Genomic DNA, 16485 nt, shown 5'->3' on the forward strand with positions numbered 1-16485 from the left:
CTCTGACCAGTGAATCAATCTGCAGGATTTCAAAGTAAAGGAGTTAAAACTTAGGACAGTAAAAAAGAAGAGGAAGTGTGTGCCTTGCCTATAGGAACACACTTCCTAAAGTAAGGCAGAAACAGCAGAACCCCAGTTGACTTTCAAGTACTATAGCAGGATTTTCTGTTTCTTCCCAATCTAGATTCATCTCCTACTTGCAAATGTACAACAGTGCCACACAGCTCATTAGTCACCACCTGGATGCACAAAAACAACCTTGCTTTTAACACGGCATGTTAAATTATGCAATTATGCCACTGCCTTAAATGCCTCTGCAGTTGCACTGAAGAGCCTTGCTCACACACCTACACAATAATTAGCGATGTCAGAGCAAGACCGTAAACAAATTTGCCCAAGTCTGTTTGACTGAAAGCCACAGGCAGCCTAGGGATTTCCTCCTTGCCTCTCTCAAAGTACATTCGGATTTTCAAGGGGAGAGCCATGTCTCCCTAGGTCTCAAGAGTACCCAACAGTGTATTGGGAAAGACACGCACATTTTTCTGTAATGGGCCACATTCCCCTAAGGGTAATCTGTTGGGAGCCCCATGTTTCTTTCTATCGCTTCCTTCTCTCCCTCCTTCTCTCTTCCTTCTCACCCAGTTGCAGGAGAGGTGGATCAGTCTGAACTGATCCCTGTTGAAATTAGGCAGAGGGTTGCATATGTGCCTAGGGCCATATTTTGCCCAACTCTACAATAGTGGGATTAATGCAATGTAACAGTGTGATTACTAAAATGAAGGTGTGGGGAACTTTTTCCAGCCCGAGGTCTTCACTCTCTTGTGGGCAACTTTCCAGGAGCTGTGTGTCAGGGATGGGCAGGGCCAGGATGAGCAAAACAACTGCTGGGACTCCTACCTTTGTATGTTTAGCTACATTCCAGTCACACCAAAGCCGGAGGCCACACACACCAGGAACACCCTCTTCTATCCAGGAAAGTAAGACACATGTCAGGAAGGCAAAAGCACGTGAGGAGGGTGCAGAGGAAAAATATATATATAAAGGGCTAAACAGAAAGGCTTGGAAAGCTGCATTTCACCTATGGAGCAGTGGTTCCTCATCAGTCCACTTTCTGTATATAAAAGAGACTAAGTACTAGCTAAGATGGAGATTCTGAAACACAGAACAATATCTAACAATAATAAAAAGATCTGAGCTTGTGGGGTGAAAGAGAAAGAACAGCAGAGTTCCTCACCTGGTCATAAGAGGGACAACAGATCAGTAGCTGAGCAATTATGTGCAGGCAGAAGATTTCAGGTTCAATCCACGGCATTGCCAATCGAAAGGATCCCTGGTAGCAAGGCAGGGTAAGAATTCCACTGATACCTTGTAAAATTTCTACCAGTTGGAATATATAGTACTCCATCCATGAGGAAGGGCTAAATTTCAGTAACAGAGCATCTGCTTTTGATACAGCCTTCTGGGTCAATCCCCAGCAACTCCAGGTATGACTGGGCAGAAATCCTGTCTGAAATCTGGAAGAGCTGCTGCCAGACAATACTCAATTTGGACCACTAGACAGACCCAGGGTCTCAAGTAATCATGCAACAACTTCACAGAATGCCATGCAAAATTTATATAAATATTAACCAAACATTTCAACATGCACACAAAACTGCCATCCTGTAAGAACTCTATAAAAGTGAAAATTTGGGGGAGCAAATTTTCACGAATCTTGGAGAACTGAAGTATGTAAACCACCCAAGTATTGCAACATATTTGCTTTGACAAAGACAGAAAGAGGAACAGCCCTGCAATGAATGGTAAGCAAAGCGTTATCTAATATCATGTTATTCAAATCAGCAGCTTCTCCCAGCAATAGTAAATGGTAGAGAATTGTAGGAACTGCTTGCTCAGCCCTCACACTCACTCAAATTGTGACATATACCAACACAGAAGGACTGGATTTAAACATCTACACTATGCAAATCATAAGACTTCAAAATATGATGGTGACAGAACCTTTCCCTGCCTCCCAAACAGGGGGAAAAAATGCAAGAAATATTGTGGGGAGGAAAACCCATCTGCCATAAATCTGGCATAAACTGATGGGCTGTTGTAGCAGAAATAGAGATGGAAAATGCCTCAGTTAAAGAGGAAGGACAGTGGTATTTTCTAGGAGGAGGAGGAATGGAGGTGGAGAAGATTCAGATTTTCCAAACAGAGAGAATATTTACTAAACCTTCTGCTCTACTATGAAAATCATTCAGACTAAGACCCAGTCAGATGTAACAGTCACCTACTCTTAAACAGAACCAGGAGAGGATGTTGTGAGAGTTGCTTTCTTTCCTCCAACAGATGGATTATCTTCTTCTTTTATTCCCCTCAACATAGGAATTTTCTTCCTGTCTCCCTTTTGACACTAAATCATAGTATATATGTACTGATGTTAACTCTACTCATAGGTAACTTGAAACCACAGTTTGAAGGAGGTATTCACATTTTGGTTAGTGCAGGTATCCCCTTAAAACCAAAAACAAAAAAGGAGGGGAGAAACCATGCATTAGAAGGGAAGAGGGGGAGAATCTCCTAATACCCTGTTCTCCTAGCTGCACAAAGAGCAGGTACATTGCACCCACACCAAACCAATGTCATTGATAACTTTTCACTACAAGTTTATCACTGGCCTCGCTGTACGTTATCCTCACACACAGCCAGGCAAGGAAAGTGTCTGCAAAAGCCGTGCAGTTACTCATGATATAGTTATAGGTTATTTCCTGGATTATTCTGGACAAATACAATTAACCTCACAAGGCCAGACACACAAGCCACAGGACAACACAATTAAATGCAGGCAGAAGTAGATGGCCAATTGTTTTGGAAAAACAGATGCTACTGATGCCCGCTAGTGGACCAGATGTAAATCATGCTATGCTTGCGCACGTGTCGCAAGCAGATGTTATAATTTTAAGAACTGTACAGATAAGAGCAATATAGGGATCCTTACTTCGAAAAAGCCTATAAATTCAACTCCCCAGTTGCATAATAAAAATCTAATAAAGCCACCAAAGAAACAAATTAGCCAGTTTCCTAGAGGCTGCATGCAGATGTTCGGAGGCAACACAGCTGAGATAGATGCCAGCCATCTGCAGAATGCACAAAGATTGGATGCCAATGCTAAAATGAGTTGCAAATACTCAAGATTTACTGAAATCAATGCATCGTAGGGGTGTGCAACTGTTTGATTGCAGCTCTCGCATATTTGTTATGCTTTGATCAATCTGGAGTTTTTGTTTACGAGCCTTTCAATCACTCTGCTTCCAGCTTCCCTTGGCAACTGGCAGCAGCATACTGTTTACTCTTAATAGGCAGAAGACGTATTTGCCACACAGGCTTCAAAGGGACACAGTGCCAGCCGATTCATAGTGGAATGTCTTTAGCAAGCCAAGATCATAAGCATATTTTCCGACAGGTCAGAGTGCAACAAGCTTGATTTTATCCTCACAATTCACAACAGCAAAAGCAGCAGGCTGAATTGGGGCAAAAGGAAAACTCCTCTGGTTTGGAAGATACAGGTAAGGAAGGAGGTCAAAAAGGAAAATAGGGATTAATTGATTTCATGAGCAAATCTCCAGGTTTGATCCAAAGAGATGCATTATGTAGCATTAAGCCTTCTGGAGCGATCAACATTTAGTACCACTGAGTTTCTTAGCATGATTGTGGTTCCCTAAACAGGATTTACCAACAGCCACCAGTTTAGAAGTTGTTTCCCATGTTATCCACCAGAGGGTGCCCGTGCTGCTCTAGAAAAACCAACAGACAGAATTAAAAACGATGTTTAAGTTCCTGAGTTTGGAGTTCAAAGAAAATTCATTTGCCACTAATACATGGGGCATGGACATTATCATCTTAGAATTACTTGCAGCAGTTTCCTTGCTTCAGGTGAAGAAACTGGCGTGGCACAATTACTACACCTCAAAGCATACTTCATTCTAATAATAAAACACCAATTATGCTACTGATTTCCGAATGAGTCATTAAAGCATGCACAGCCATAAATATTCAAATGCGCCTAATAAAATCGCTCTGCCTGACAAGCAATTCCTATCTGTTGAGTCAGATGCAATTGTGCCACACGGCAAGAGGACTTTTTATATTCCTGTGGCAATGTATGAGTAAGTCTCTTGCCCTCAGCTATTCAACAGAAATAAGGGAAGCTAAGTTACTAGCATGACTTTAGGACTTTAGGATGTCCTCCAATCCTCTTTGAACCCAGAGCTCCAGGAAGAACCTACACACCAACACTTGAACCACCTACAGTATACAGATTCTTTAGTCTTGTCAGCTTTCTATTTAATTTGGGGGAAGAGAAAGAATATTTACTCAAAGTTTATACTTGTAGCTCTGAGGAAACTCCACATTACTAGCTCAGGGCAAGTAAAATGGACAGGATTCTGGAGGCGCAGAATAATAATACTAAACTAGAGACAACCATCAACTGTATCTGGAAAATAACCATACGAGGGACCAGCTCACACACATCAGCTTTTGAAGGGAAGATAAGTGCCTATGACCCAGGCTTGCAAATAGCCACTGGCCTGGGTCACTTGTGATGAGCAGGACTCACTTCCAGGGTGCTCTCAGGTCATCTACACACCCCAAGTGTACACATGGCTGGGAAAGTCAGAAATGTTTGTGGGCTATTGAGAATGGCTTTAAAAGGCTGCTAATAAGGTGTATGGTGGGCATATTCTGAGCAGTCACAATCAACTACAACATCCAACTATATGTCCGCCAAATGCCTCCCTGTTTTTAGGACCATGCTGTTCACTAAGAAGAACACAACTGTCAGGCAGATGCCTACCGGGCATGCAACATATGCATTAATATTCAAAACAAGGCTTGGAGGAGTGAATGTGTTACAGAAAATCTAGCCCACAGAGAACAAGCCTTCCTTAGTCACTGCTTGAAAATCTCAAGAAGCCCTAGCACTTAATGAAGCCTTCTTCCAGCCCAGTAGTATTGGAGATGGGGAGAAGCTAGGGAATTGAAGAAAAACTGCAGCCGTAGACATGGAACTGAGGCAAGGATAAATGCCTTCTGGCAATGAAGAAGCTAGATGCAAGATTAGTATGCCTGTCAATGTTCAAGAGCCTTAATTTCCATTTATAGAAAAAATTGCCCTCCACTGTAAAGTTTAATTGCTCTCACCTCAGCCTCATATAGCTTGTAAAAGTAGATCTCTCAATATCCATGTTCCTAGGTTACTTCTATTGCTATTATGAAACCTTGGGGGAGTCCGCTCTGAAACTGCATTATGTAACCTCTACAGATGTATTTCCATTCATGAAAGACAACTCCCATTTCAGCCAACCAGAATGTTAGAAATGTTTTCCCTAGATGGGTTAAGAACTGCAAGTGTCATTTTGTCAGCAACTTCTGTTGCCCATCAACAGACTCTGTATTTGCAGCTGGTAATGACTAGGCACCTTTACCACTGATACGACAATTGTCTAGGCAGAAAGCTGTCTGGGAAGAACTTCTAAAAGCATCACATCTTAACTTTAGCCTTGCCAAGCTCCTGTCCCACAGCTTCCCCTCCTAGAAAACCTTGTTAAGCTACAACTGGGAAAGCACTATTGTTCAGCCTGGTGCAGAAAAGACTTTTGACTCAAGCACTGCATAGAAAACCATGCCCAATCTTTCTATGCCGGGGAGAGGAATGTTTTTCAGCCGCAGGGCTACATTTCTTTCTGGGCAACCTTCCAAGGGCCACATGCCAGGAGTGGGTGAGGCTAAAAGCAAAAATGGGGCAACAAATGTAAGTTTTACCTTTGTATAGTAGGCTTGTTTCAATGCGCGCGCGTGCACACACACACACACACACACACACACAGAGCTTTCCACCCTCCAACCAGACAAAAAAAGGCATTATCTGACTCCAAGGACACAGTCCACCCAGGAGAAAACATTCACTGTGTGAAGCAGGGCCAATGAGGAATGCAGCCTGGGAAGAGTTCTGGGAAGGCAGACAGAGAGGCATTCGACCCCCAGGCCTGAAGTTCCTCACCAATGCTCTGTGTGATCTGGACACAGAGTCAGGGGCTGCAGAGGCCCCAGGTGGGGAGCTGGGTCTGGGTCAGAGCAAAGAGCTGACTGTGGAAGATAGCGGGTCCATTGCACCTGAGGCAGTTGGATAGGAACCTACCAGACCACCTGGGCTCATACGGCCAGAACCTGGATTCTCACAGACATATTCTCCTGAGTCAGAAGGACCAGATAACTCCCAAAACGCACCACCACTCTGGCAGCACTGGAAGCTGTGAAAAAAAGGAGTGCCCATCTTCAGGGCCAGAGGGCTGGCCCTTTGAGGCTCTGAAGTTCTCTCAACAAGAAACAGGCTGGAGACAGAGGTATGAAAGGCCTTAGCCCGGTCTCAACCTTTGTTGCAGCCAGCTGCTCACTCGGAGCTGTCCGTGGTCCAGCACCCTTCCTGCTTTCTCCTATGGGTTCCAGCACAGGACCAGAATCCAACAGTGCCTTTGGTCTTCCAGCTGGAAGATCACGGCCTGACTTAAGGTGAATTGCAACAGTAACACTACAACCAGCATACAGTCGCAAAGAGAATGTGCTCCACGTTGTAGAAAGTCCCTGGCTCAAGTCTCACTTGTGCTATGTGCTTACGGAAGACCACTGCACTCTAAGCCTCAGCCTGTGTGCCCCACCATAAGAACACAGAGTTCATAATAGTGCCCTACCTTATAAGGTAGCAGTAAAGACTATTGTGAATGATTGGGTAGCATGTTGAGGATTTGGGGGGAAAGACTAGATGTAGTATTTCTTGAGTAGCCATGCAGTCTGCTCATGCAGATTTTAAAAGCTGAATCCATGTATCTTTACAGCAGATCCATGGCACAGTTAATTTGCAAATGGGTCTTTGGCAACAAGTTTTGAAATCACAAAGCCAGGCACCTATACTGCACTTTACCCTCGGGATTAGTTAGAGAACACAAATGTTGATGTGTGAGGATGCCCATGCAGCTGAAGTTAATTTCTATTTTGAACACACTTTCTGATCCAGATTCACAAGCAATACTAATCCCTGGGAAACCAAGAGGAAGGAAGAAATACACACCACACCAAGGTAGTTAAAAGAAGTGTTTTCCCCAAGAAGCCATTAGAGTTGTTGTAGAAAAGCCCACAAAGCCAATTCATCTTCAGGCACAAAGGGATGGGCCCCCTGCAGTGGACAAGGATTACTATAATGGGCCTTCTCATTGAACTCTTGATTAAGTGCCACAGCTCTAGAAATAGACTACTCAAGGTTAACTGGAATATTGGAAGCCACACACTCCTTATTAATGTCACATATCATCACAGTCTGTGCAATGCAAGGGAAGTTTTGAAAAAAAAGAAGCAAAACCACTATCCTCCCACCCCTGAGGAGGTTGCAGTTTTGCAGCACAGCAAGGATTCATATACCAATGAAAGCATATTTGCTTAACTAATTGAAGGAAAACAAGCACTGCGTTATATTGCCTCTGCAGTGGGTGAACTTCCCTGATAGAATATTTATACAAAGCCTCACTTTGAATTAGTTACTGTTCCCAATTAGAAGGATCCCCCTCCAGAAGTTTACATAACCTTGAGAGGCTTCTGACTTTACCTTCAGGTGTTTAAACAAGTGCTTGAGAATTCCTTTTTCTTTATTCCCATTTCTATTAGATCTGCCTCTGTCCTATCATGACCCCTAACATAGACAAGGAAAGTCCTCTTAATGCTAACACGAATCAGGACCACAAGAGATTTCGTATTGGCTGCTCAACTGTGGAATTCCCTTCCCTTAGAGTCAAAATCCAAGCTCCCTGAGGTTGCAATCCTAAGCATAATTAGGAAATCCCACTGAACTGAGCAAGGCTTGCTTCTGTGTATACAGTAGTACCTCGGGTTACAGACGCTTCAGGTTACAGATTCCACTAACCCAGAAATAGTACCTTGGGTTAAGAACTTTGCTTCAGGATGAGAACAGAAATTGTGCAGCGGTGGCAAAGCGGCAGCGGGAGGCCCCATTAACTAAAGTGGTGCTTCAGGTTAAGAACAGTTTCAGGTTAAGAACGGACCTCCAGAACGAATTAAGTTCTTAAGCAGAGGTACCACTGTACGTGCTTAGGATTGAACCCAGAGTCTTCCAAAATAATGAAATGAAACTGGTTTTTTTGACCAGGGTAAGAGGTGTGTTTAAATATGATAAATTTGGGCAGTGATTTTTCCAAGTGGATTACAGCAAAGAGAAAGTGAGGGGCAGTGAAATAGCACCTTAGTCCTTTCCCAACCTCAAATAAAGGGCCACATCTTCCCCTACCACTGCCGGAAACATCATTTTCTCCACAACTCTTCTCTAAGTTGGAAACTGGGACTAGGTAGCATCTCTGCAGGCAGGGAAGCATATTTGGCTCAAAGATGTCTCTGTGGCATTAACAATAAGCAAATTGTTTCCCAGTCAAGTTACAGAAGGAGCTATTTCCAAGAAAAACCAGCAACTGTACTTAGCCACTATGCAGGTCAGAGCCAACATGCTGCTTCAAGTGGTTTCAGAATACTATACAACAGGATAAGAAAATGCCCTTAAAACCATTCAAGCATATTTGACGAGAGCTTCCTTCGGCTTGCCCAACTCATTGAAATACACTGGACATAAAGAAGTGGTTGAAAGATTAGCACTTCAGATATGTAGCCCATATTATCAGTGCCATTCTGCACATGGGACTAGCCTCCTATACCTTTTCTTTGTCACACGAAAAGGGAAAAGTATGCAATAGTGTTGCAGTTGTGACTTCTCTCCTTTATGCAGCTAACTAATAAGCAGTGGCGAAGCTTCATGCTCCGGCGTCGGGGGGGTGGAGAGCAGGCGGGGGCGGGGCTGGTGCACTGCCTGCAGGGGCGTGGTGCCCAGAACGGGGGGGGGGGCAGCCGTGATGGCACCCCACTGAGATTGCGCTGCCGAGGGCGATGCGCTCCCCCCGCACTCCTCTTCCTCCACCAGTGCTAATAAGATGGCTTATTACACAGGTTGTCTGGCAACAGATGGCCAGTCCTGATGCATTTTTTAAAAAGTTATCAACTCTGAAATATATCTTCTTCAAAGCTTTTGAACTATACATGCTGCTTTTGTGTTCATTAGCATAAAATAGCTCTTTAAAAAAAAAGCACACCATACAGGCAGCTTGGAACAGGTGGCAATTGAAGGGATGTGGAGCACAACCCCGGTAGCTACTGGACCTGCCCCTTTCTTTGTCAGCTCAAATAGAGCAAAAAGAATGGCAGTTGCACTGCGCAATCAAGGAGCAAGATTTGTTCAAAATCAGCTTAATGGCCACTACAAACAGCAATTTGTTATCAAAGCAACAGCCTGTTATCTGTTATCTGCGGAGCTCCGAAGCCTGCTTGCTAAGCCTGAAGTTTAGTTTTGAAAGTCAAAGAGAGCTGCAATGGCAGTTCAAAGCACTTACCTTTTCCAAAGAAGTCCAGCGCTTGCCGTTACAGCTGTTGTCCCTACAAAAGCCACCATCATGAGCCTACGCCGGCCATGGAGGGAATGCGCTGTTCCATAGTGACGTCTAGAAATGGCAGCTAAACCTGCTGCGGCAGGGAGAAGGCGGAAGCGCAACATCCTGAGGAGGAAAGCAAAGAGTGCAATGAGGAGGGCAGCACGGCGAGAGCTGAATATTTGCATTATAACTGTCCAATCGGGTGTCTTTCAGGGGACAGGGAACCACATGCACATGCAGCCACTAAGTTCAGGAGTGGGGAACCTATAATCCTCTAGATATTTCTTAGTTCAACTTCCATCAGCCCCAGCCAGCATAGCCAAATGTCAGGGATGATGGGTGTTGTAGTCCAACAGCATGTGGAGGGCCATCACTTACGCTAGGTCGTAAACAGGCCAAAATGTGGAAGCTGAACTGCAAGTCATAACAGCAGTGGGACAAGGGTTGGACGGAAAACTGGGGGAGATCCAGAAGAGGAGGGAATTCTGCAGCAAAACCAGTCAGAGAGTGAGGTCTGGGACACAGATCCAATCTAAAAGATGGGGGCTGGATCGAGGATGTAGGCAATGCTGCTCCAAAGGATAATGCTGACAAGCAAGGAGAGGAGGAGCAGGAAGGTAGACTGACAAGCTTCTCCACATGGGGCAAGGCCAAGAAGCCACAGAAAGACTAGAGCCTACTAACACAGAACCTAGACCTGGAAGCATGAATGGGCAGGCAGTACAGCACGGCAGGCAGTGGTTCACAGCCTAAGAAGATCCCAGCTTGAATCCTGGCATTATGAATTCTTAGCCTACATTGCACAGGTGCTGGCTGCAGCATCTGCTATGAAGTCAGAAAGTCTGACCCTAATCTAGTGGCACACATTTCTGTCTAGCACTCGTGTCAGGACCCTGCTATTACACTGGTGAATCATCAAGCACTTCACAAGGCAGGCAGAGGTACTATTCAAACACTTCTATCTCCCAAGATGGAGAGACAAGACCCCAGTGTGCAATTATTAAGTCTTTGTTAAGCCTCCAGGCCTCAGGAGCTCACAGCCTCAACAAATGATGACTTTTGAAAATTCCACTGTGCATGTTTTGACTCTTAAAGAAGACTTATTTTCATTTTGCGTATTACATCTTTTCAAAGCATTAAAGCAGATCATTTTGCCTAAGTTTCAGTTCTAGGTGAGGTGGGGGGAGGAGAACAGCAGTTCAGTTGAGGCGGTCTGTCTAAAGAGTGTAAAAACCTAAATTTGGCTACTACTGTCTATTGGGATTCATCTGTAATTAAGACTTTCCTTTTAGAAAAGCTCATCTTTTATAACCAACAAAAATTAACCCAATGACCAGATGCAGTGGAAAGCTGGCTATTGACCTAAGTGGTATTTAAACATGAAATCTTTAAAGCTGAAACATTGTGTCCAAGCACAATCAACAATCTATTTAAGAGGCACCTGTGGGAACTGCAAAAATGGAAACAGTTGAAATAATAATGACTCCGGTATGTAAGTATCTTTACTATGAGGCATGGTGTTTCCATCTTGCTGAATAGCCATAGGTGCCAGACTTTTAAATAGCAAAGCCACCATCCTAATGGACATGGTTTACTGAAATTCTTTATGTGGGAAATACACAAGTGAATTTGCTGCCTTTTCCGAAATACGCCTCTTTTTACTGAACAGAAACTTTGCCAATATTTCCAAGATAAAAATGAAGCCACTGTCACACCCTCAGGCCCAAGGTACACAAAAAGTTTACTAGCATCTTAACCATGGTTAGGACTGTAACTGTGAGTGCGCAACAAAGCACTGCCTTTTTGTCCAAATTCCCTCCTCTCTCCTAGAAAGCCAGCATGGTGTAGTGGTGTAGTGGTTAAGAGCATTAGTCTCGTAATCTGGGGAACCGGGTTCGCTTCCCCGCTCCTCCACATGCAGCTGCTGGGTGACCTTGGGCCAGTCACACTTCTTTGAAGTCTCTCAGCCTCACTCACCTCACAGAGTGTTTGTTGTGGTGGAGGAAGGGAAAGGTGATTGTTAGTCGCTTTGAGACTCCTTTGATAAAACGGGATAGCAAATCCAAACTCTTCTTTTTCTTCTTTTCATCATCACTAACCATAATGAATATTGGCATCACCAGCATCAAAGTCAACACTGCCTTCATCCCAATTCACAGGCCAGTTTACAATATAAAAACACAGAAAAAAAATCATAATGACGAACATTAACAATGCCCCTACAGACAGTTGAAAAGGCCATAGACCTACCCTAATTAGCCAAAGGCCTGGTTGAATAAGAAGGTTTTTGCCTGACGATTAAAGATATATAATGAAAGCGTCTAGTGAACCTTCCTGGGAAGAACATTCCACAAATGTGGAGCCACTGCAGAAAAGGCCTGTTCTCCTGTTGCCACCCTCTGGACCTCTCACAGAGAAAGCACACAATTAAGGGCCTTGGATCGGTGTATTTTGTGTCTGTGACATGCAGAACTAAAAGACTAACATCCACTAGTTAAACAGATTACTTCAATGGTTCCTCTTCATCCTGGAGAAGAGTGACTAGTGGGGTGCCACAGGGTTCTGTCTTGGGCCCGGTCTTATTCAACATCTTTATCAACGACTTGGATGATGGACTCAAGGGCATCCTGATCAAATTTGCAGATGACACCAAACTGGGAGGGGTGGCTAACACCCCAGAGGACAGGATCACACTTCAAAACGACCTTGACAGATTAGAGAACTGGGCCAAAACAAACAAGATGAATTTTAACAGGGAGAAATGTAAAGTACTGCACTTGGGCAAAAAAAATGAGAGGCACAAATACAAGATGGGTGACACCTGGCTTGAGAGCAGTACATGGGAAAAGGATCTAGGAGTCTTGGTTGACCACAAACTTGACATGAGCCAACAGTGTGACGCGGCAGCTAAAAAAGCCAATGCAATTCTGGGCTGCATCAATAGGAGTATAGCATCTAGATCAAGGGAAGTAATAGTGCCACTGTATTCTGCTCTGGTCAGACCTCACCTGGAGTACTGTGTCCAGTTCTGGGCACCACAGTTCAAGAAGGACACTGACAAACTGGAACGTGTCCAGAGGAGGGCAACCAAAATGGTCAAAGGCCTGGAAACGATGCCTTATGAGGAACGGCTAAGGGAGCTGGGCATGTTTAGCCTGGAGAAGAGGAGGTTAAGGGGTGATATGATAGCCATGTTCAAATATATAAAAGGATGTCACATAGAGGAGGGAGAACGGTTGTTTTCTGCTGCTCCAGAGAAGCGGACACGGAGCAATGGTTCCAAACTACAAGAAAGAAGATTCCACCTAAACATTAGGAAGAACTTCCTGACAGTAAGAGCTGTTCGACAGTGGAATTTGCTGCCAAGGAGTGTGGTGGAGTCTCCTTCTTTGGAGGTCTTTAAGCAGAGGCTTGACAACCATATGTCAGGAGTGCTCTGGTGGTGTTTCCTGCTTGGCAGGGGGTTGGACTCGATGGCCCTTGTGGTCTCTTCCAACTCTATGATTCTATGATTCTATGAATTGCATCTGTCCTGAAAGCACTGGTGCAAACTAGACGGACCACTTTAAGTATGTCTCCACTACACAACCACCTATGGAGAAAGTCAAGGAAGAGTTATGATCAAGGAAATTGCCCGACTAAAATGGAGACATACAGTGGACTCCCATTATAAAAAGCCTTGAGAATGAGAGAAATTGTGAGAGTTAAGCGAAGGTACTTCAAGCAAAGGGGAAAGCCACACAATTCCACAAGCTAAATGGACACCTGGCAGAAGAAAACAAGTTGCAAGATGAGAGAAAAGAGGAGGCGAAAGTGAAAAAACACAGCTGCTCACAGCTCTCAAATTGTTCATGTTTCCATCTGGAACATGAAACGTCCCCTTTATTCACCAAATGTCTCCTTCATTCTGTCCCCTCAAACCTCAATGTTTGCGCCTAACATTTGTGTTTGAAGGGACTGCAAAGCACTGGAGGGGACCTACATTGTTGAACTCCCATCAGCCCCAGCCAGCATGGCCAATGGCCAGGGATGAGCAGATTTGGAGGGTCACGGGTTCCCCATTCCTGCAGCAGAGCCTTGAAGATCAAGCTCTTGTGTTGAATGAAACCTATGTCAGATGAATTTTAATTATGATATGAAGGAAACAGAATTTAAAAGGCTCCACCGTTTTGTGAGGGAGATTTTTTTTTAAGGCAAGTGTCTTAATCAGACAGTGAGCTGAGTCAGTAGCATGCTATTTTTAAAATCAGTTTTATGCACAAAATTTTATTCACATGCAGCATTTTTCAGTAGGCTTCTGTCTCTCTCCAATTTGTTCATTCTTCATCATAGGCCTGACAATATATTATGCACTCTTGGCCTCTTTAGCACAGCTACTTGGCAGGCAGATCTGCACTTTATAAGATTACTTTTTAAGACTTACAATAATACCAAAGCCCCTATTGCCTTTGAAGTCAACACTGGCAAGCTAAGTTAACACAAGACCATTGCCCACGCATGCTTTTTATCTGACAGCTGCCGACTTGATTTCCCTTCTTTAAAAATATGCTTGTAATATGCTTGTATACGCTTGTGCTCATGCATGTACGCAAGGCAGTAATAAGGTAAGCATTGCTGACAATTGTCCAAAATGTTCATAGTACATAATGTCTGGGGAGTGTTAGCAGTCTTCCCCAACCTGGTGCTCTCCAGATTTCTTTTCAAACTACTCCCTTCATCCCTCACCACTGGCTACCACTCAGTCACAGTGCTAGAAACTCAGATATATAAGTTTCTAGGCGCCATAGGGCTCCTTAAACCAGGGTTACAGTCGCCAAAATAGAATGTCTAGTTGCCATTTTCGGGCCAGACAGCTCGAAAGTCGTATTTTTCAGTGCAACTTTTGGGTGCCTGAAATTCATTCTGATTGTGCAGATAAAATATAACAGAAAGAATTCTACAGGCTGTGTTGCTACTGTGTGAAAACAGTCAAGATCCAAGGATTCCTAGACACGCACCTCCAGATGGTGAAGATATCACACGCCATTCTGGGACCTGGGCATCTTCACTTGGTCGCAAGTGGCCAATAGCCAAGTGCAAAATGTGCTTGGTGCTTGGCAAATTTTGAATGCTAATGGGTCACAAGATGTAGCCACCTCGCTAAAGCTATGGGGGATCTGGGTCTAGTCAGTGTCTGGATGGGAAATGACAGAGAAATATGTATGCCACCTTGAATTCCATGTTGGAAGAAAAGAGGGATGCAAATGTCCTAAATATAGCAATAAAAAATCTTGCCAATCTGCTTAGCCAGGGTGAAAAAGCAGAAGCAGGCTGCAGGATTGCTTGATCCTTCTCCTTTGGCAGAACTCATTTACTCTTGCAGAGTCTGACCATGCTTAGAGCTGGGTTCTCTCTTAAGCTAGCATCTGAAACCAACCGTGGTGTCAGATCATCGGATAAGCAGAACTCTGGTTAATTAACTACAGTTCACACCGATGTCATGTAACAGCTAGTCAGTAATGGCCTAAAGGGGGAATTTGCACTCCAGATGATGTAAGGAAGGAGCATGTTATCTTGCAGCCTGCACCCAATTACCGGTACTTGACCATGATTAAGCAATTGGGCAGCCTTACATCTGAACTAGCCCAGGCAGTTTATTGCCAGAGATACACATCCACACATACCCTAGAAAGTCATAACGAACACCCACCACAAGTAAAATTATCATAAGTAGACCATGAAAAAGCTGAACAAGCTTAGCGCAAGTGATCTTCCCCATGCAGGAAAGAAAGAACACAGCAGCAGAAAGGGCTAACTGTGGGGAAAGCCAAGAATTTGTGAATGGAACAGCCCCCAGAGATGCTACGTTAGGCCCATTACTAAACTAGGTCCTTTGAATCAAAAAATGCAAGAGCCCCTGAGCAGCAGCTGGTGCGTTGTTTTCTAAAGAGGCAAAGCTCGTCCCTGCCCATTGAGAAGCTGTTGCATTCTTTTCTAGCAAGGCTCATGCCCCTGCACTGCAGTTTTTGCAGGCAGCCTTGTTTGGTCAGCATTGGAGATCAGAATCGAAAAACGCATTACAGCGGAGCAAATCAAAGCAGCTTCTCTGAAGGGAGGGAAAGTCAGGTACAAAATAAAGGGGGACAGCATTCTCGTCTTCAGCAGCCTCCTCAAACCTGGTGTGTACAGAAAGGATGTAACTTTTGCATGGGGCTTAATTCTTGAAGAAGTGGAGATGCAGGGCTCAGGTCATACCTGCTGATCAACTGGGAGGGGGCATCTTTCTCTGGGACCATTGAAGCAAGGTATACCTACAGAAACCCTATAAAGTAGATAACGCAGAAATGGAATGTCAACCAGTGAGTTTAGTGTCTGAATGAGGACCTGAACTCATGTCTCTCCGGTCCAAGCACAACACTCCATTTATTTACTGTTATTCAATTTTTTATATCCCTTCTTTCTAATGTGTTTGTATTAGTGTAACTTATAAGCATCAAAATGCTAAAATCCAAAGCACACACAAACACAGTATAACAACCAAACCACATTAAAACAAAGCTTAGCAAATTAAAAGCCCTGAACAAGGTTCACCACATAAAACTGACCAGCATGCCAAAAGCATCTGACCAGCATGCCAAAAGCTGGTTGACCAAGAACATTTCCAGCAAACAGTGGAAAGTGGTGAGGAAAAAGTTAAGTATCCTCTAAACTGTACATTTCTAAGTACTAGGAACACAGCAGTGATGGTGGATAGTAGCAGAGAGAAACCAACAAGGCTGGTTAAGAATCAATATAAAGAGCTTATTTTAAAAAGTCAAGGAATACTTGTGCTCTCCAAGCAGTATTTAGCCTCAGTGTATAAACTGGCTGAGATCAACGAGATCAATAATCAACTTCTAGGCAGCTCAAAACAGGTCAAGAGAGGCATGCCCTTCGTTCTTTCTTCCACCTGTGCTTCATCCCTGCTGAGATTTGGGGA

General features: G+C 44.1%; 1 protein-coding gene across 1 annotated transcript in view; it reads right to left on the reverse strand.

The window, feature by feature from the left end:
• MICU1 (mitochondrial calcium uptake 1) overlaps window positions 1-16485 on the reverse strand; it is a 140268-nt gene that overhangs the window by 111320 nt on the left and 12463 nt on the right. Inside the window, exon 2 of the mRNA XM_053388573.1 lies at window positions 9489-9650. Within this exon, the coding sequence (XP_053244548.1) occupies window positions 9489-9649 (161 nt within the window). The 5' untranslated portion in view covers window position 9650. The remainder of the gene's footprint in view (window positions 1-9488; window positions 9651-16485) is intronic.

This window comes from Podarcis raffonei, chromosome 5 (genome assembly GCF_027172205.1).
Source record: "Podarcis raffonei isolate rPodRaf1 chromosome 5, rPodRaf1.pri, whole genome shotgun sequence".
NCBI lineage: Eukaryota > Metazoa > Chordata > Lepidosauria > Squamata > Lacertidae > Podarcis > Podarcis raffonei.